This window comes from Schistocerca gregaria, chromosome 6, assembly GCF_023897955.1.
Source record: "Schistocerca gregaria isolate iqSchGreg1 chromosome 6, iqSchGreg1.2, whole genome shotgun sequence".
Taxonomy (NCBI): domain Eukaryota; kingdom Metazoa; phylum Arthropoda; class Insecta; order Orthoptera; family Acrididae; genus Schistocerca; species Schistocerca gregaria.
The window spans coordinates 183,246,038-183,268,558 of NC_064925.1; the positions used below are offsets into that span (position 1 = coordinate 183,246,038).

The following is a 22,521-nucleotide window of genomic DNA, read 5'->3' on the forward strand; positions in this document are numbered from 1 at the left end:
TTTCGCCACCAACCCTACCAATCAGACTCAACCGAAGACCAATACTGAACCTTGCCTAACTCAGTTCATTTCTCCATCCAACTGTGATCCATCCCCACGACCTCCAAACCACCCCCTATTAACTTTCCAGAGTTTCTTAACCTCAAACCTTGCCTGACCATCATTCCCCAAATCCCTCAACATGCAGACTAACCTTACATCCGCAGAAAGAACTGCAGACCACCATCTAAAAACTGATCACGACATTATAATCCTACCTGTTCCACTTCTGTTGTTCTGAACAGCAAGGATCCAGAGTCCATCCCTCTACTCACCCCTACCACTCCCCGCACTGCTACCTTCTACATGCTTCCTAAAGTCCATAAACCTAACCACTCAGGACACCTCATTGTGGCTGGTTACTGTTCCCCGACTGAGAGAATCTCTGCTGTCATAGACCAACACTTTCAACCTATAACCCGGAACCTACCCTCCTACATAAAAGATACCAACCATTTCCTCCACTGATTCTCCACAGTTCCTATCCCTTTACTACACAGTGCTCTGCTCCTTACTATTGATACCACTTCCACATACACTAATGTTCCTAATGCCCATGGCCTTACTGCTATTGAGCACTACCTTTCCTAATGCCCGACAGATTCCAAACCAACAACCTCCTTCCTAGTCTCCATGACCAACTATATCCTCACCCACAATTACTTCTCCTTTGAAGGCATTACCTACAAACAAATCCGGGATACAGCTACAGGCACCAGCATGGCACCATCCTACGCCAATCTATTCATAGGCCATCTAGAGGAATCCTTCCTAAACACCCAGAATCCTAAACCCCTCACCTGGTTCAGATTCACTGATAACATCTTTGCTGTCTGGATTGCAGGTAAGGACAATCCATCCACATTCCTCAACAACTTCTCCCCCATTTGTTTCACCTGGTCCTACTCAGCACAACAAGCCATCTTCCTAGATGTTGACCTCTACCTCAAAGATGGCTAAATCAGTACCTCTGTCCATATCAAACCTACTAACCTCCCGCAATACCTCCACTTCGACAGCTGCCACCCATTCCATACCGAGAAGTTCCTTCCCTACAGCCTAGACACGCATGGTTGTCACATCTGTAGTGACTTGCAGTCCCTCTGAGGGTCTCACTGAAGTCTTCACTGACCATAATTATCCTCCCAACCTTGTACAAAAACAAATCTCTCATGCCTTACCTTTCCAGTCTCCCACCACCTGCCAAAGGCCTACTGTCCGGCCACAGAGGAGCATTCCCCTTGTAACTCAGTACCACCTAGGACTGGAGCAACTGAATTACATTCTCCACCAGGGTTTTGATTACCTCTTGTTGTGCCCTGAAATGAGAAATGTCCTGCCCACTATCCTTCACACCCCTCCCAGAGTGGTATTCCGCTGTCCACCGAACCTACACAATATACTCATCCATCCTTACACAATCCCTGCTCCCAATCCCTTACCTCGTGGCTCATTCCCCAGTAATGACCTAGATGCAAGACCTGTCCCATACATCCTCCCACCACCACCTACACCAGTCCGATCACTAACATCACCTATCCCATCACAGGCAGGGCTACCTGTGAAACCAGTCATGTGGTCTACAAGCTAAGCTGCAACCACTGTGCTGCATTCTATGTATGCATGACAAACAACAAGCTGTCTGTCTGCATGAATGGCCACCAACAAACTATGGCCAAGAAACAAGTGGACCACCCTGTTGCTGAACACGCTGCCAAATTCCCTGCTTCCATTCCAGCACTACACAGCCATCATTCCACCACCACACCCTCCTTCTCACCTCTCCCTTGCCTGTTGTCTAACCTGCAGCACTTCAATGTACGCAATTCTCACCATACTATCCCTCTTCCACCCTGCCCCAGCCCCTTCCTTTCCCCCACCCAGTCACCACTCCCATCATGCACTTGCACAGCTGCTCGCAGTGTGGTTCGTTGCCTGAGACTGCAGTCATGTGTGTGAATTGTGTTTGTGTGAGTGTGTGTGTCTATTGTTGACAAAGGCCATTGGCTGAAAGCTTTAAGTGTGAAAATCTTTTTGTTGGGCCTATCTGCGACTCAGCATCTCTGCTATATGGTGAGCAGCAACTTTCCTTCTCATAATACTGTTACATTCCATCCTGGATTTTCCATTGTTTGATTTTAAGGTTGTGTTCAGATAGTCATACAATGCTGTGGGTTTTGTTTTAGCTTTTCTAAATCCATGCTGGTACTTTGATATTAAAGAGAATCTGTTAATAAAACTTTCTAATCTGGTGTAAAACAATTTCTCAGATATTTTTGAAAATGTCCTGAGTTGTGCTACTGGCCTGTAACTAGCTAGATTCTTTTTCTGGATTGGGGTAACTTCTTTTTGTGGAATGGGGTAACTTTAGCAACCTTTAGGAAGTCAGGGTAAAGTCTGTTACTAAAGGATAGATTAATTACAACAGTCAATGGTTCCACAACATATTCCCCACAATTCTTTACAGTAAAACCTGGTGTGTTGTTACTGCCACTGGAGTATTTATTTTATAGTCTTTTTATAACTGTGCGCACTTCAGTGTATGAGGCTTTGTGGAGAAACATTAATGCTTTTGTGGTTCATACATGTGTTGTGTGTTGAGTACTGGCTCTATGGCAGTTTTTCTTTATCAGGCGTTCAGCTACTGTACTGAAATAATTGTTAAAAGCATTTATGATTTTTTCTGGTTTTGATGTCAACTCATCATTTAGATGCAGTTTTTAAGTTTTGTTTATAGCATGGTGCTTGTTGTTAGTTTCATTTTTCACAACTTTCAAAATGCCTTTCATTTTATTTTTAGAATCTGTTACTGATTTATCATTATATAATTTATTTGCTTGCTGAATTACTTTCTTGTGTACAGTACAGTAAGACTTAAAGTATGTTCTAAACTTATCATTGACTTCATGGCGTTTCATGTGGTTCTTCAGGTAGCAGTTTTTTTGCTAGAGATTTTTCACCCTTTTGTTAGCAGTGAATTTGTGGATTTGTTTCCAATTCTTGCTGTCTTTACTAGGAATGCAATGTAGAAGTAAAGAAGAAAGAATTAAACATGCTATTAACATCATTTTTATATATACCTCTGACCCAGCATCAGTCTGGATCATTTGTTATGTGATATAGGTAGTGCTGTCAGTTTGGTTAAGAGTTTTTGTATTGTGGACTTCATTTGTCACAGATGGAACCTTGATGCAGTATGGACAGGACCTAATTTTGGAATATGGACCTAAGACAGCTTTCACTGTTTCGAGGGGCATCTCGTATATATGCTGTCGTGAATAAAATAGAACTAACTCCATATTTTTCCACCAATGCCGGAAGGCATTATCATTTGGCATCATGTAACACTTTCAGCATTGACCAGGCTGTTCCAAGTAACGTGCCAACTGGCAGGGCAGGAGGCATCAAGGTCAAATACAATGGAGCTGCTGAGTCGCAGATAGGCACGACAAAAAGAGTGTCAGAAAGTAAGATTTTGGCCAACAAGGCCTTCATTGGAAATAGACAATATACACGCAAACACACACAATCATGCAAACAAGACACACACAACATGACTGTAGTCTCTGGATGCTGAGGTCGGAGGTCTGGCCTTTTTGTTGGGCCTACTTGCAACTCAGCATCTCTGCAATATGGTGAGTAGCAACTATCCTTTCCAGAATATTGTTTTGAAATTGGCAAAATTAATATGTTTTTCACATATGTGAACAATATGCTTTATTCTGTCATTAAATAAATGATCTCGTTAACACTTTAACCACATCATTGGCCTTAATTTGTTTCATTTTGATTATGATAACATACCAGACATTTACATCATACAAAACATATACCAATTGTCTAGGTGAATTATATTTGCCAATGCAAGTTACAATCCACACACGAAAATATGAATACATCCAGTCACTAAATTATACAACATTTATATCTATTACACAAAGCAGAGACTTTGGATTATCAGTAACATTTTGATATCAAATTTGTACAAACAGGTATCAAAATAATTTATACTAAAAATATGTACATTCCTTACAAGTACAAAAAATACTGTATGTTGCACTTCAGTAATCTTATGATACATCTGAAACTACTACTTTGAGAGATTCCATCCATATCTCATTTACCTCTCCTATGGACTGCACCAGAGGTTCATACAATTTTGACTGTTGCATAGGTACTGATACAAACATAAAGCATTCTGAGACTTACTTATGGAAAGTCTGCAATAATGAGTGCAGTAATCAAATTGTTATATTTTTACATAATTGCAGTTACATTATTTCTATGAAATTCTTCTCTTAGGCACTTGAATTCAGTCTGAAATGTTTTTTTATACATTTAGGTGAAGTTATTTTAAGTATTGTTAGCTCCTTCCCAGGAGGCATCACAGTCCAGTTTTGAGAAATGTCTGGAGGCTTATTAAAATGAGTTACACAACTTTTTCAAATTCAGTGGTTTGAAGAGTAAATAGCATGTGATCCATTTGTTATGATTCTGTTTGGCACTGTTTCTCCAACAGAATGCAAAGTGATTTCCTTGGTGCCAAATTTAGAATCTCATGACCATTCTCCTGAAAATCTACAACAAATTAACACAAGTATGAAATTATTATTCAACATGTATTCCTCTAAAACTAAATGAGTTGAAAACATGTTTTCATTCATTGAATAACATATCCTGCACCATAAACCTCATCATAAAACTGAGCCTCCAGGGATGTGGAACATGTCAAGATATACAGGCAGTAACAGCCAATGTGGGAAACTTTTGTAACAAATACTAAAATAAATTATGACTGGTGCTAATCTACCACAACTGATAACTATGAGAATTACTTTTAGATCATGGAATTTTATGTAGTTATATTATGATAAAAGCAACTCATTCACAAAAGGCCTTTGCTCCTTCTCTAACACAAAGCAGCTGCTGTTTTTATCCACTACTTTCAATAAAGCATTTATGTATTTTACACAAAACACTTTCAGCTGCCTATATAGTGGCACACTTAGCACATGTTTGACATGAACATTAGAGTTAAGTAGTAATTACATCCATGAGGTCAAATATTCTCATAAATTATATAAGGAGGGCTAATAACTTCTTTATAATTTTAATTACTGAGGATTTTTAAATTTCTTCCCTGATATCCTACTACTACCCTGGTATAAACTTTTAAACCAGAATGTAAAACTGTATTCTGAACCCTATAATCAATATGGAGATTATTTTTGCAAAAAGTATTATGGTTGTGAATTATACTTCTGTTATTAAGCACAAATATCACAAGGTAGCAACTACACAGAGGGGTCCTGAAAAATGTAGACACTCTTTGACAGTCAATATTAATGGAACAAAATGACACACAGTTACAATTCTTGCACAGCAGGTAGGTTATTTTATGTGTTCAAAGTGACCCCCATTATCAGCCATCAATATTGATGCCACTGAATTGTTGACCAAACTACAGCTGACAGTGTTGTTTGTGTGATAGCTGCACAGTATGCCTCAATGGTTTCTCATAGCTCATTCAGTGTAGCTGGCTTCTGTTGAGAAACTTCATTTTTCAAGGTCCCTCATAGGTACAAGTCAAGATGTATAAGGTTTGGGGACCATGGTGGGTACTCAACAGCTTCTTTTTGACCTATCCACCATCGAGATAGATTTTCATCCAAGTAGGCTCTGACATCTCTGTGGTAGTGAGGTGGAGTGCCATCTTGCTGTAGGTAAAATCTTTCATTTCCATACACATCTTGGATGGCAGGTAAAATCGATGCTTGCAGCATACGATGATACCATTTGTAGGACCTTCAACAAAGAATGAGCCAATCAAATCATGCAATAACAGACCTCACCACACATTAACACCTGGTAGGTAACATGTTTGTTCATGTGAACATGAGAATTCTTGGTAGTTCAGTACATGCAGTTGTGGCAATTTACAGTACCGTTCCATTTTAATTGCACTTCACTAGACAAGATAATCATCCCTGAAAACTGTCCATTCTCATTCAGCATGCCATCAAGCCACTTGCAGTACTCCATCCTTTGATCCAGGTTGTCCTTACTCATAGTGTGCAGTGATCTTGGAATGCACACTTTCCACTTTGCAGCCTTCAGAATATGTCATATGCTTGATTACCTTACCTCACTTTCACGTGCACCTTGCTTCACAGATTTATGAAGAGACGTAGTAAAATATTTTGACACAGCAGCACTGGAAGATAGAGTTGTTGATGTTTTTGGTCAGCCAGACGTTTCCTTATGCACAGCCAGAACAGACGCTTTGGCTTCAAATTTCTCCAGAATATGATATATTGTTGTACTTGTTTGTGGCTGAGTTTGGTACATATTACGCCATTGCCACTGTACCCTCACCATGTTTCCGTACTTCCAGTAGCACTGCAATATGGTCTTGTGCTGATCAAGCGACAATCTTACTTCATTCAAATCTTACTTCATTCAATGCTGCACTGTCAGGTGTTCGGAAACACACGCCTAGATCAGTCGAAAAAACAATGGGCTATGCTAATGTGCAAAACTGCAATGATAAGTCATTTTATTCTGAATGTATTAACTATCAACATGTGCCTACATTTTTCTGGACTTCTTTGTATTGGCACGTAAGTGTAAGAATCTCTACATCCTAAAAGAGCTTCCTACAGGAGGCTCAGTCATCAACTTTACACAATGTTCTTTTTGCACTTTCTGCAGAACAAATATTTTTTGGTGTCAGTTGTATTGCTGCATAATATTAAGGTAACATGCTATAATGCATTTTTGATGTTCTGTATTACAAACTAAAGTGCCCTTAAATTGCTTAACATACTGACATTCTTCTCTCAAACATTCTTTAGCATGTTAATAACATATATTTTTATTAATTTATGATTTATGTTTTTATTTACCTTTCTCTATAGCTTCTCTCCCTTTTTTACTGATATTGTCACCAAGCAAGAGATTTCTGGTATTCTTTGTTCAACCATTACCCCAATTTACAATCATTTATTTTACTATACATGCACTTAAGCTGGTATTTTAGATGATATACCTACCTCTTTGCCCTTTCTCTAGGGGGGGGGGGGGGGGGGGGGGGCAGGAACTAAGGATGTGGAATGCTCAAAGTAACTTCTTGGAAATTCAGTTATGGACCAAACACCATACATCTTCCTTGCTAATACCACCTTATGCATGATATTGTTAACCAATACAAATCAACATTTTGTACAAGAAATTATGATGAAATAGGATAATTTAACGCAATTTCACTCAATATAGAATATCCAGAGACTAAATGAAATAATGAAAGTACCAACAGATAATGACCATCTGCTCAGTTGAGCCAAAAGTGCTTAGTAACCAACAAAATATTAGGTATAACATATATGTACCTGCACACAAAGATGAAAATGAACTTGATGTTGTCCCACCACCTTCATAATAATATACCTTTGAATCATCTTGATTTTCAGAGAGCAGCTCAGCATCAATCCTATTTTTATAGGTAATTAGACATTTCATATTTGGTCCAGAGGTGGGTTTGAGAGCTGAAAACAATGAATAAATATTTCAGAAGTACAAAACAATTTCAGCTGTACTTCATACAGCTTATTATATGTAAAAATTCAGCAGTGGTTCCATTATCCAGAAACAATAAGGTTTTTGTATGTAAACAAACATGTTTGTATTTAAATATCTAAATGTGAGTTATATAATTTATCATAAATATTATATATTTGAGTCACTCTACAACAACAATTACAAGGCAACATCTCTGAAAATGCCAGTAGGCAAATCATACTGATAAGATTCAGAAATATTTTCAGCATAACATTATTGCAGCAATGACCAAGAAAACTTACAGTCTGTGGATCCTTACAAGTGAAAATTACAATTTTACAATCTATGGATTCTTACAAGCGAAAATTACTTTCTCTATTATTAGCGTTCACAGTTTCAGTTATTTTTCATTTTTGAATCAACAGGACACCATGCTACTAGTCTGTGCTTCACTTCTTGCTTTTCTGCTCCAAATGGTGACAACACATATATACATTCAAAGCCTGTCTTTACCAAATCATGTAATTTTTAGTCAACTTGTGGTTTTCATGATAATCTTCCCTACACGTCAGTACCAACTAGCACCTTCAGTCGTTCATATAACCCATATTATTTAACATTCCACTTTTCTTTGCTATCCTTTTCAATCCCCTTTTAATGGACATTTGATCGTACTGAATTTGAAATTTTCATTATACACAGAATTCTCCTACACTTCTACAATTGATTTCTGTTTCTACTGAACTGCAGATTGCTACTGCTCAGCATTACATGAAACAAGGTAGTATTATCAGTCACTACATAATTAGGTTTGTTTTGTTGTCTCACTGGTCACATTGTTCACTGTTCCTTGGTGCAATAGCAGTTCTACTGCAGTCCTGTGGTCAATAAGAAAGAAAAGAAGAGAGAGTAAGGTTTAACATCTCATCAACATTGAGGATTGATGAGGAGAGACATTGGGCATGTCCTTTTGAAAGGAAATGCCGTGGCACTTGTCTTACACAACTTAGGTAAACCACAAAAGGCCTATATTTTGACTGCTGGTCCCAAAATCAAGGCAGATGTGAATGTAGTGTGTCTGTCTGATATTAGGGGTACTCACACAAAAAGTCAAAATTTTGTGTTTTCTTCCAGAATATGCAAAGCACAAGGAACAAAAGTTAAGAACTACAAATATTTTTAGAAAGTTTTAGAGACACTATAGATGTGCTTTGTGTAGCCGAGCATTGGCTTAAAGATAATGAAGCGGTCTATTTTTCCCTTCCAGGCTTTCAAATGGTTAACAATTTTTGCAGAACTAATAAAAAGGTAGGTGGCTGTCTAATACATGCCCGAGATAATGTAGAATGTAATCCATTACTGAAAACCAAGCATATGAACTGTGAAAAGCATTTTGAACACATCACAGTAGAAGTTAAATCTATTAAGCTTTTAGTTATAAGTATCTACAGACAACCTGATGGTAACATTCAAATAATCACCTCCAAACTAGATATGCTACTACAACAGTGCAGTTTAAAATATCCCAGTATTATCTTATGTGGAGACTTTAATATAGATTTCCTAGTAGAATCCACTGCTTCCCAGAAAATAGTGAATATATTGCAATGTTATAACACGATAAACTTAAACAAAAAACCTACTAGAACAACTAATATCAGTTCCTCTGCATTAGATGCTGTTTTGGTTAACATTGACATGTCATCTGTCTGCAAACTGGACAACATCTCCAACGGTATATCAGATCACAACTGCTTGATACTGAATATGACCATGCAAGATGCTAATAGACAGACAGAACCTCCCCAACAGACTTACAAAAGATCAACTGGCAATAAAAATAATATAGCACATTTCTCACTTCTGCTCCATAAAGCTGATTGGAAAGGTGTATATTGTGCCAGCAATGTTGACAGAAAGGCTAATGAATTTATGAGTATCTTGCAACACTGCTATGAAGTGGCATTCCCAATCAAACCTACAGCAAAAAATACACATCTTAACTGTCCAATAAACAATGGTTAACACTAGGAATAAAAACATCTTGCAGAAATAAGAGACTGCTATATGCCTACAATAAAACTATAGACAGTGAGGTATTCTGTAACTATTTCAAGCAGTATAAAAGAATTCTAAACAAGGTAATTCACAAAGCAAAGAAAATGTATAATAGGCAATTCATTATCAACTCAAGTAATAAATCAAAAGCTGTGTGGAGATTGATAAATGAAACAGTTGGCGAGAAAGACAAGACACACTCAATAACCTGCATTAAAGATTAGGATGGTGTTATCACTGATTCTAAGCAATTATGTGAAATATTTAATGACCATTTCACAAATATTGGTGACAAGTTTTCTTCTTTAATCAAGACTCCTGAACTCTCTCATCACTCAGATTCAGCAGTATTCCCACAATCAATTTTCCTTGACCCAGTTACACCAAATGAAATATGCAATATTATAAGGCAGACACCGAACAAACATTCCTGTGGTCTTGATGGTATATCTGATTGTCTTTTAAAAAGAGTCTGCCATCATGTGTGTGAACCACTGTCAGATATAATAAACTGCTCTTTATCATCAGGTCAATTTCCTAGAATTTTTAAAGCAGCAAAAGTTATTCCTCTGTTTAAAAAAAGGGGAAAGGAGTGATCTAAACAACTACAGACCCATCTCAGTCTTATAAAGCTCATCAAAAGTCCTCGAAAAATCAGTATATGACTGTGCTATGCATTTCTTGGAAAGTAACTGCATACTAAGGCCTCACCAGTTTGGGTTTAGGAAAGGGAGATCAATAAATGGAGCATTATACTCATTTTTAAATGAAATCTATAAAGCACTCAATGATAGAAAACACACAACAGGTGTGTTTCTTGATCTCACTAAAGCTTTTGATCATGTCAACCATGAATTACTTCTGGAGAAACTACTACATTATGGGATTAGAGGAAATTGCAATGACTGGTTTAGGTCATATCTCTCAGACAGAGTACAGAAAGTAGTGATTATATCAAAAATTGGTGAAAATGCTCAATCAGAGGAGCAAGTTGTAAGACAAAGTATTCCCCGAGGCTCTACACTTGGTCCCCTTTATTTCTAATATTGATCAATGATCTGCCCCAAAGCATCCAGGAAGGTCTACCGGTAATGTTTGCTGATGACACCAATATACTGTTTTCAAATCACTGTCCTCATCAACTCAACTCCACAATCGCTGATACAAACTGTAGTCTGGTAAACTGGTTGAACAAAAACAAACTTCTCCTAAATAAAGATAAAACAGTGTATATAAATTTCCACTCGACACAAAAAGTATCGTCTGTGATAGATGATATCACGATTGAGAATGTGCCCATACAGCGAGAAAGAGCCACAAAATTCCTTGGAGTGTGGATAGATGACACACTACAGTGAGGCATACATAAAGATAAATTATTAAGTAAAATGAACAGTTTGTGCTATGCTTTTAGTATTTTAAGTAAAATCTGTGATATTGAAACACCAAAACGTGCCTACTTTGCATTAGTACACTCAATAATTACATACTGCATTCCTTCTTGGGGCTTCTTCCATAAGAATGTGTTTATTATGCAGAAGCGAATAATTAAGACACTGAAACAAGTATGCCTGTCTTCCACCACTAAACATCCCTTTAAGGAGCTCAGTATTTTGCCAGTGCCTTGTATCTATATTCATGAAACAGTGTGTTTTATTCATGAAAATCTCCATATATTTACAAAAAATAGAGATGTTCACTATCATAATACTCATCATTCCAATGACATATTTATAGCTGATCAACGGCTACATAAAGGGCACAGTAGTGTAAGGCACAGAGGAGTAATTCTGTACAAGAAGCTACCTGAAAATGTTAGGTCTAGCCAGAAAGGATTCAGATCCAAAATAAAGTCAATCTTAGAGAAGCACTGCTTCTATTCAGTGGAAGAATTTATGAATAGTAATCTAAAACAATTTTTGTAATGTATTTTACTGCATGTGTTAAAATATTACTTTCAACTGACTTATTTGACTCTAGTCACAGATATAACTGTTCCTTGTTATGGCTCATCTGCACTTATGATAACACAATGTAAATAGTGTTACTCTGTAATCGTTATCTGATGACTGTATGTAACATACAAAAAAAAAGTTATGATTCACTATGTACAGCATATAATTTATATAAATGTATATCTTAAGAATGTCTATACTTATGCATGTAACTGAATACCTACAAAATAAGTATATTTATGTATCAAAGGATGTTAAATGTAACTTATCCTACATCTATGTATAATAACACAAGATTTCTGGATGAATAAATAAATGCAATGGAAATGAATAAATAAATGGAACATTCTTTTCACCGATGAGTGTCGCATATGCCTTCAACCAGAGAAACGTGGGAGACGTGTTTGGAGGCAACCCAGTCTGGCTGAACGCCTTAGACACACTGTCTAGCAAGTGCAGTGAGGTGTAGGTACCCTGTTTTGGGGTGGCATTATGTGGTTCCGACGTATGCTGCTGGTGGTCATAGAAGGTGCCGTAATGGCTGTACAATACGTGAATGACATCCTCTGACAGATAGCGCAACCATATTGACAGCATATTGGCAAGGCATTTGTCTTCATAGATGACAATTCGTGCCCCCATCGTGCACATCTTGTGAATGACTTCCTACAGCATAATGACATCGCTCGACTAGAGTGACTAGCATATTCTCCAAACATAAACCCTATCGTAGATGACTGGGATAGACTGAAAAGGGCTGTTTATGGAGAACGTGACCTACCAACCACTCAGAGATCTACGTCAAATCATCATTGAGGAGTGGGACAATCTGGAGCAACAGTGCCTTGATGAACTTGTGGATAGTATACCATGATGAATACAGGCTTGAACCAATGCAAGAGGATGTGCTACTGGGTATTAGAGGTACCGGTGTGTACAGCAATCTGGTCCACCACCTCTGAAGGTCTTGCTGTATGGTAGTACACCATGCAATGTGTGGTTTTCATGAGCCATGAAAAGGGCAGAAATGATGTTTATGTTGATCCTTATTCCAAATTTCTGTACAGGTTCCAGAACTCTTTGGACCAAGGTGATGCAAAACTTTTTTTGAGGTGTGTGTGTTAAAATCTGACAGAATGTGAAAAATTTAGAAATTAAAAAAAATTGTGTAGTGCAACATGTAAGTAGAGACACCAAGGAGAGAGGAGGAGTTGCCACAAATGTTAAAATCTGTCCTAGTGTGAAAAATGGTGAAATTAAAAATTTTTGTGTTGAGCAACATATAGAAATATGTGCACGTGAGCTTAAACTAAACAATGGTACTTTTGTAATTGTAGCTGTGTATAGGTTCCAATTGGGAAATTTTCAGCTATTTTTGAAAAAAACTTGGATTCTTTGTTGTGCTATCTGTCAGACAGATGGATTAAAAATATTATTTGTAAGAAGTTCAGTGCAGATTTTCTGAAAGAGTCCAACAGAAAGCTTGACCTTGAAGTATTACTTGGTTCTTTCTTATTGATTTTCCTTTTCAGGTGATATGGGAAAGCAGCACACTGACAGATAATGTTTTTGTAGACCAAGATAAATTTAATCAAATAAATCCTTTTCCTGTTAAGAATAGTCTGTCTGATAATGATGCACAGCCACTTACAATATATGATACAGCTCCATACAGTAATACAAAACAGTCCTCCAAAATAGTGATTTAATTAACGATTTAACAAATGAAAATTTTAGGGAAAGATTGTAACAGTTAGCCTGGGATGAGGTGTAGAGGGAACCTGATGCTAATTTACTATTTAACCTATTTCATAATACCACTGTGAGTACATCTGAAAACAGTTTCCCTATGAAAACAGTGAATTGTAAGAAACCATCCAAAATGCCATGGCTTACTAAAAGGATAAAAATATATTGCAAACAAAAAAGGGAAATGTATCTTATAGCTAGAAGGAGTAATGATCCAGAAACAGTGAAACATTACAGAAACTACTGCACTGCATTAAGAAAATTTATTAAGAAGTCCAGAAGTATGTGCACATCTCATAATAAAATTAAAATAATTTGGAATATTGTTAAAAGGAAAAAAGGCAACCAAGAGCAGAGGAAGACTATATTTCTATCAAACTCAATGAAAAGTTTGTTAACAAAAAGTCAGAAGCACAAAACCTTTCTAACAATCATTTTTAAGTGTTAAAGAGAAACTATGATTCAGCTATTCATTAGAAAATGAAAGCCAGCATATGGAGGAGGCAATACCTATGCAGTTTGATAAAATTGAAATTCAACCCATCTCTCCTACTGAAATTAGGAAAATAATAATGTCAGTGAAAAGTAAAAGCTCACATGGAATTTTGCCATATCCAACAGAGTACTAAAAGCTTGTTCCCAACAGATAAGTAGGCTTCTCAGCTTACTGAAACATGGCATTTTTCCAGACAGGATGAAATACGCTATTGCTAAATCATTGGATAATAAAGGGGATAGGTCTGATGCTAACAACTGCTGCCAAATCTTACTACTGACAGCTTTATCCAAAATTCCCGAAAATGTAATGTATTCAAGAGTAGCATCACATATCTGTAAAAACGAAGTACTAACAAAATGTCAGTTTGATTTTCAGAAAGGCTATTCAACAGAATATGCTTTATATGCTTTCACTGATCAAATATTAAATGCTTTGAATAACTGAACATCGCCCATTCTGATATTTTGTGATTTCTCAAAGGCTTTTGACTGTGTAACCATGAAATTGTTTTAGATGAGCTTAATTATTGTCGTATGAGTGAGACAGTGCACAAATGGTTTAATTCATGTTTAACTGGAAGGATTCAGAAGTTGAAATTAACTGTATAGATAGTCTACAAAAATCAGCAGAGTCTCTAACTGGGGACATATCACGAATAGTGTTCCACAGGGTACAGTCTTGGGTCCTTTACTGCTTGTATAGTAATCACACCCAAGAAACAAGAATCAGCCGAGGGAATTGTAAATAACGCTTTTCAGAAAATTATTAAGTGGTTCTCTGCAAATGGATTCTCATTAAGTCTTGAGAAAGCACAGTACATACAATTCTGTGCAGTAAATGGAATAACACCATTGATAAATGTAGACTTTGAACAGAAGTCTGACACTAAGGCAGAATATTAAAAATTTCTGGGTGTGTGCACTGATGAGAAATTGAACTGGAAGAAACAAATTGATGGTCTGCTGAAATGGTTAGGTTCAGCTACTTATGCTATGAGCGTTATTGAAAATAACTAATCAGAGCAGTAAAGAAAATTGTAGCACTGGGTAAGAAGATGTCTTGGGAAAAATTCATAAATGATATAGAGGAGAATTTTAAGGATGACAGAGAAATATTATACCATGTATTAGGTAATGGAATGAAGCAAAAAGAAAATACTTCAGAAGCCATCAACAAAGAACAAAATCCCATCTAGAAGGAAGAAGGAGTTTTGAAAGTATGGAAAGAATAATTCCAAAAACTGTATGATAGACAGAATGAAACAAATATATGTGGTGAGACAGAGGGAGATGAAAGAAATATCACTATCACAGATGTAATAGAAAGAGAATATCTGCAAATATTGGATGTAGAGAAAGCTGTATTAGAAATGGAAAATGATGACATCACAGTGGAAATGATCAAAGTTTCAGGACGTATCAGAATTCAGTAGTTGAATAGAATAATGAGGATCATATGGACCCTGAAGGCTGGACAAAGGCAACTGTTATACCTATCTTTCAGAAGGGTAACAAGGTACTCCGTGAGAATTATAGATGAACAATACCGCTATGCCACTGCATGAAGATTTTATGAAAAGATAATTTTACAGAAAATCAGGAATAAGATAAAACCACAATTAAAAGAAGAACAACAAATATTACAATGCATTGCAGTTGCATTCATAGATATAAAAAAGGCTTATAACACTGTCAGAAGGAAAGAGTTATGGCAAGGTTTGAATAGACTGAAATTGTCAAAAGGAAAACAACTGAGAATCAGAAATATGTACAAAAATGCCTGAATTGTGTTATGATATATGGCAAAAACTGAGAGTGGTTTATATCAAACAGGGGTTTGGCAAGGAAGTGCGTGCTATATAGTCATGGACAAGATCATAAGGAAAGCCAGCCAAGGGCCAAAAGCAAATGATATGAAAATCACAGCATATGCAGATGATGTGATGATTTGGGAAGAAAATGGAGAATAAATTGGAAGAACACCAAAATACCTGGCAGAGAGTAGTTGAAGAAGCAGGCAGCTTAACAGAAAATGAAGTAGTGAAAATCAGTAGGAAAAATGAAAAATGAAGGATGTAATTTGCAATGCAAAAATTATCAAATAAGTAGATGCTTTCCAATATCTAGGAAGTAAATTAATCTTGCTCTCACCAACCTCCAGTTGTTTCAACTTAGTTACATCCTATGTCTTTGAACTTTTATCTTTCTGCAGCTTCTTCAGCTTTAATCCATGAAAGGGTCATTTCACAAAGAACGCCTCCAATTTTTTGTGGTGTCTTTGGAAGTCTGCGCTGGATGTCATCGGTGTAGTCTGCAGCTTCTTCAGCTTTAATCTATGAAAGGGTCATTGCACAAAGAATGCCTCCTATTTTTTGTGGTGAATTTGGATGTCTGTGTCAGATGTTGTTGGTGTAGTGCTAATGCTTGAACCTTTCTCTCTCATTTGCCAGTGGTTCCATTGTTTTGCGGTACCTGGTGCCAGCAGAGGAGTGTTCCAAAGTGGAGTCTGATATGGACGCTCATATAAAACAGCGATGTGTGACTGAATTCTTCAGTGCTGAAGAAATTGTGAGAGTTGAAATCCATCAATGCTTGCTAAAGGTGTATGGAGACGATACAATAGATGTGAGCAATGTGAGACAATGGGTATTGCATTTCCAAGGTGGTGAAAATGGTGTGAATAACAAGCCATGGCCCACTCAACGCTGCATAGCTGTCATCCCTCACAATCAAGAGCGTCTTGATCAACTCATTCATGCTAATTGGCAGATAATGGTCATAGAATCATGTATAAAGCTGAATATTGGCTGTAATGCCTTGGAAACAATGTTGGAACATCTTGATTATTGCAAAGTCTGTGCTAGACGGGTCCAAAAGATGATTACAGAAGGACAAAAAACTCATCAATGGAAATCTGTTGAGGCCTCCTGAACTAATATGAAGCTGAAGGTGATGATTTCCTGAATAGCATCGCCACCGGCGATGAGACATGGTGACACCTATACGAGCCAGAATCCAAAAGACAGCCATGGTATGATGACATGTGAATTCTCTGTCAAGGAAGAAATTCAAGACACAGTTCATGTAATAATAATACAACAGCTGATTCCTCAAACTGGGGGGCTATCAAGCACGGGTTCCCACAGGGTTCGGTCTTAGGTCCTTTACTGTTCTTGATATACATTAATGACTTCCATTCCATATTGATGAAGATGCAAAGTTAGTTCTTTTTGCTGATGATACAAGTATAGTAATAACATCCAAAAACCAAGAACTAAGTGATGTAATTGTAAATGATGTTTTTCACAAAATTATTAAGTGGTTCTCAGCAAACGGACTCTCTTTAAATTTTGATAAAACACAGTATATACAGTTCCGTACAGTAAATGGCACAACTCCAGTAATAAATATAGACTTTGAACAGAAGTCAGTAGCTAAGGTAGAATTTTCAAAATTTTTAGGTGTGTCCATTGATGAGAGGTTAAACTGGAAGCAACACATTGATGGTCTGCTGAAATGTCTGAGTTCGGCTACGTATGCTATTAGGGTTATTGCAAATTTTGGTGATAAGAATCTCGGTAAATTAGCTTACTATGCCTACTTTCATTCACTGCTTTCGTATGGTATCATATTCTGGGGTAATTCATTGTTGAGTAGAAAAGTATTCATTGCTCAAAAACGTGTAATCAGAATAATTGCTGGAGCCCACCCACAGTCATCTTGCAGACATCTATTTAAGGATCTAGGGATCCTCACAGTAACCTCACAGTATATATATTCACTTATGAAATTTGTTATTAATAATCCAGCCCAGTTCAAAAGTAATAGCAGTGTGCATAACTATAACACGAGGAGAAAGGATGATCTTCACTATGCAGGGTTAAATCTGACTTTGGCACAGAAGGGGGTAAATTATGCTGCCACAAAAGTCTTTGGTCACCTACCAAACAGCATCAAAAGCCTGACAGATAGTCAACCAACATTTGAAAATAAATTAAAAGAATTTCTAGATGACAACTCCTTCTACTCATTGGCTGAATTTTTAGATATAAATTAAGGGAGGGAAAAAAACTAACTTAAGCATTAGTGTCATGCACTATTTTGTTAATGTAATATCTTGTACAGACATCTTTCATTAACCTGACACGTTCCACATCATTACGAAGTGTCGTATTCATGATCTATGGAACAATTATTAATCTAATCTAATCTAATCTAAGCCCTCTACAGGCAAAGTGATGTACACAGTGTTCTGTGAGAGTCAGGGTCTGCTTAGTTTGGCTGTTCTGGAGCCTGGAGAAACTGTCAGTTCAGCACACTATAAGATGACACTGACTAAGGTGAAAGTCCGAATTTCCAGGGTAAGGCCAAAGAAGAAGACCAACTTTCACCTGCAACTCCACACCAATTTTGTAACCATGCAACTCACTGCAAAATTTGGCTGGACTGTCATACTACATCCACTGTACAGTCCCAATTTAGTTCCTTCAGACTTCCATCTCTTTGGGCCACTGAAAGATGGATTGCAGGGCGAACATTTTCAAGACTTGGATGCTGTTGTCAAAGCTGTAAGGAAGTGGTTAGCCTCAGCTGGTTCCGATTTTTACATGTGCAGCATGGAGGCTCTGGATCATCATTGCCAAAAGTGCACAACATATGGTGGTGACTGTGTGGAAAAATGATAGTCTGCAGCTGAAATATTACTCTGTTTATCTGTGCTGTTGTGATTTCTGTATCTCCTGTTATTTCCATTAGTAAATATAGGAGGCATTACTTTCAGAATGACACTCTTACATTCAATAATTAGTCAAATACAGTCCATATCTGCTTCTAAAATTAGAAATGTTATAAATGCAGATTTGCCTATCTATCTTCTAATATAAGTAATTTGCAGTTACATACTGAATTTTTTTCTATCATACATTTTTTCAACCTCTTTAACATTCGCAGAGCTAGTTCGCATATATATTTCTAATGTTGTAGTGGATCATAGTTTTCTATGTATTCTGGCTGTAATAGTTCATTTACTGTACAATTCATAGTAATTCACCTGCATTCCTATTTTCTTGTTAGCTATTTGATTTTGTGCTGGTAACACTGTACTCACATCACTAGAACTCTTGATCTTCATGTGTCACGCTTCAATAATTCTCACTATATTTAAGTTGAAACTATACAGTTCTCTTTCCAAGTCCTCTACCCTTCCTTCACCATTAAGTAATCTAACACTTGATGCTCTTCAATAAGTTTAATACCTGATTTGTTTGTGATATGATTAAAATATATTTTGTAAATATTTTTACAGCTATATTTTTACTAATTTATGGGTCACTTTGTTCGATGCATCTACATCATCTGCATTGCAGTAGTCTGCAGTTCATGTCAAGTGCTTAACAGGGGGTTCACAGAGCCACAGTCAGATTATTTCTCAACTGTTCCACTCTCCAATAACATGTGGAAAGACTGAACACCTAAACCTTTCCATGCAAGCTCTGATTTTTCTTATTTTATTACAATGATCATTTCGGCCTATGTGGGTGGTCATCAGCAAAATATTTTCATATTTAGAGGAGAAAGTTGGTGATTGAAATATCATTCAAAGATTTCACTGCAATGATGAACACCTTGATTTTAATGACTTTAATCCCAGTTCACATATTTTATCCATGATGCTCCATTTTGTGATAATGGAAAACAAACTGTCCTTCTCTAAACTTTTTAGGTAACCTCCATCAATCCTGACTGGTAAGGATCCCTTACCATACAGCAATACTCTTGCAGAGGATGAACTATTCTAATGTAGACAGTCCCTTTAGCAGAAGAACTTCTTCATTCTAAATGTTATGTCAATAAAACGCAATCTTTGATTCTCTTTCCCAACAACATTTCCTACATGATGGTTTCAACTTAAGTTGCTCGTAATCGTAATCCCTAAGTACTGTTTTTGTATTATTTGTTGTGTAATGAAATTTAATGGATACTTTTTAGTACTCATTTGGATGAACCTGCACTTTTTATTGTTCAGGGTCAACTATCACTTTTTGCATCTTATAGATATCATGTCTAAATCATTTTGTAATTGTATTGGTTTTCTGATGACTATTAGACAGTAAACAACAGCATCACCTGTAAACAATCTAAGATGGCTGTTCACATTTTTCCCAAATTATTTATACATATCAGATACAGTAGAGGGCCAATAACATATCCTTAGTAATGGCAGATATAATTTCTTTTGCACTCAATGAGCTCCATTTAGGTACTACAAACTGTCATTTCTGATAGGGAGTTACAAATCCAATCAGCTGAAAAGCTACTCTGTGGGCACAAAATTTGATTAGAAGCCATGTGTGAGGAATTGTATCAAAAGCCTTCCGTAAATCCAGGAATATGGAATCAACTTGAGTTGCTCTGTTGATATAATTAATAACTTATTATGAATAATGGGCCAGTTGTGTTTCACAAGAACAATATTTTCTGTGCTGAATGTGTGTCAATCAATCATTACCTTTGAGGTATTTCATAATGAATGAACACAGTACATGCTCCAAAATCATACTACAAATTGATGTCAGTAATAAGGGTCTATAGTCAAGGGAGTACTTCTATTCAATTCCTTGTGCATTAATGTGACCTGTGCAACTTCCCGGCCCTTAAGTACCGGTCTTTTGTCTAGAAAGCTGTTGAATATGATTGTTAAATATAGAGCTATTACATCAGCGTCCCCAAAGGGAGTCTAACTGGTATATGGTTTTGACTACAAGACTCGCCTTTCCTAATGAATTAAGATGCTTTACTACAACAAGTACTTGATTTGAAGTTACTCACATTGGCAGCTGTTAGTAATCTGAATTCTGGAATATTCACTGGTAATATTATCATTGCTATCATGCAGTGAAGATATTGACTGTGTGCTGTTGCTGATGTAATTTACATATGACCAGATTCCCTATGGGTTTTCTGTCAGATTTTGAGACAGAATTTCATTGCAGAAACCACTAAAAGTATTTTGCATTGAAGTCTGAGCTATGTCAAGTCAAGCTTATGCAAAACATTCACAATCTTGAAGGATTTGCATTCTTTTAAATCTGGTATACTTTTTTTGTTGCTTCTACAAAAGTGTCTTGGTTGTTTTGGTGTAAGGGGGATCCCTCCATACCTTACTGATTCACTTGGAATGAATTTCTCAACTGTTGTCAATACTATTTCTTTGAATTTAAGCCACATCTGACTGAAGCTTACATAGTTTGGAAGGAGTGGATATTTCCTCATAAGAAGCTGACAATTGAATTTTGTCTGCTTTTTTAAATACATATATTTCACATTTATTTTTGGTGGATTTGGATGTTTTGGTATTCAGTTTTGCTGCAGTGACCTTATGATTACAAATCCCTGTCTTGATCATGACACTTTCTATTTGCTCAGGACTGTTTGTTGCTAAGAGGTCTAGTATGTTATCACAACCATTTACACTTCGCATGGGATTCTGACCTAATTGCTCAAAACAATTTTCTGAGAATGTAATTAATAAAATTCTGGATGATGTTTTATTGATAATTTGAGTCTACAGTTTTAGATCAATAATTCAAAAAGGATGGCATCCATTACAATATTAATAAAATGAAATAAGAAGAGAGCACAGTTTTTGAGTCTCCCCCTCCCCCTAAAACATTGCATGAATTATTGTGGATGCTCTTGGGTACCACACCTCATTATCTGCATATAAAATGTAGAAAGTTGACAGAAACAGAATGTTGAGCTTGTCAGTATCTCAAACAATTGGTGATCAACACAGTGCATTAATTTGGTTTCAGTCTGATTTACCACTTTTGTCACTTAATATTGTGCATGCTCTTTGCTTCACTCTCCTTAGAATACATTCATCATGGATGCTTCACACAAAGGAAAATTTAAGGAGAGAATATTTTTTTATGTGCAGAGCATAAGGAGTATAGAATTTTTATATCTGAAGAGAAATATTATTTTATTGCTAATATGTCTAAGACTTGCTTATTTCTTTCAGTGAACTTTTTATTTTTAAAACATTAATGTTTCTGATATTAAGGTTACAGACAAGGATTAATGAAGCATTTCCTGTAAAAATTTTACATACTGTGCAGTTCCATGGAAACTGTAGTATCTGTTCCATTAACAGGTATCCTCAGCAGTTTCATGCGTACAGGCGTGCCATTTTTGCTTTCTTCCTCTGCACCATAATTCATTACATCTTCTTGTTGAATATCATTTTTAGTTTCAGGTTTATTCTTGCACTGAGAGAGATACTTGTAACCAATGAAGGCAGAAAGCAGCACTAAAATAAGAAATGGGTATAAGTAATGCAGTATCATTTATGGGTTTAATGTAAAGTACATTTAATATGAAACAAAAGTAACTTTTTTTTTTAAAAAAAACTTTAATTTGTATCATGTATGAAAACAGCTTTTTCAGGTAGCAGTACATTATTCATTGTATATTGGAGACCATTACTCAACATAAATTTTCCAGTAGATTGAAAAGTTTTCTTTCTGTGGTCATGCAGTATGAATTAGGATGGAATTTCCTTTATGATATTCAATTTTATTTCTGTGAATTCCATCACAACAGCAACTGTTTATATGGTTGTGAGTGTGCTGTAACCTCTGCTTTAGATTATACTTGCAGAAAT

At 36.5% G+C, this 22,521-nt stretch overlaps 1 protein-coding gene across 1 annotated transcript; it reads right to left on the bottom strand.

Annotated features, from left to right (window-relative positions):
- Positions 1–4,411: 4,411 nt before the first annotated feature.
- LOC126278792 (uncharacterized) lies at positions 4,412–22,078 on the bottom strand. The gene is made up of 3 exons (XM_049979069.1): positions 21,970–22,078; positions 7,428–7,583; positions 4,412–4,617 (listed from the first exon to the last, which is right to left on the bottom strand). Exons 1-3 carry the CDS (start codon positions 22,076–22,078, stop codon positions 4,526–4,528), a joined length of 357 nt encoding a protein of 118 aa, XP_049835026.1. The 3' UTR covers positions 4,412–4,525.
- Positions 22,079–22,521: the final 443 nt, after the last annotated feature.

What these genes read in the sequence shown, in the direction of transcription:
- LOC126278792 (XM_049979069.1), bottom strand. Translation starts at nt 22,078, where the DNA reads ATGAATTATGGTGCAGAGGAAGAAAGCAAAAATGGCACGCCTGTACGC. An exon ending in AGTTTCCATGGAACTGCACA is followed by an intron (nt 7,584 to 21,969) that starts GTATGTAAAATT and finishes CATTGTTTTCAG; the next exon opens with CTCTCAAACCCACCTCTGGA. An exon ending in ATTTTCATCTTTGTGTGCAG is followed by an intron (nt 4,618 to 7,427) that starts GTACATATATGT and finishes AATTTGTTGTAG; the next exon opens with ATTTTCAGGAGAATGGTCAT.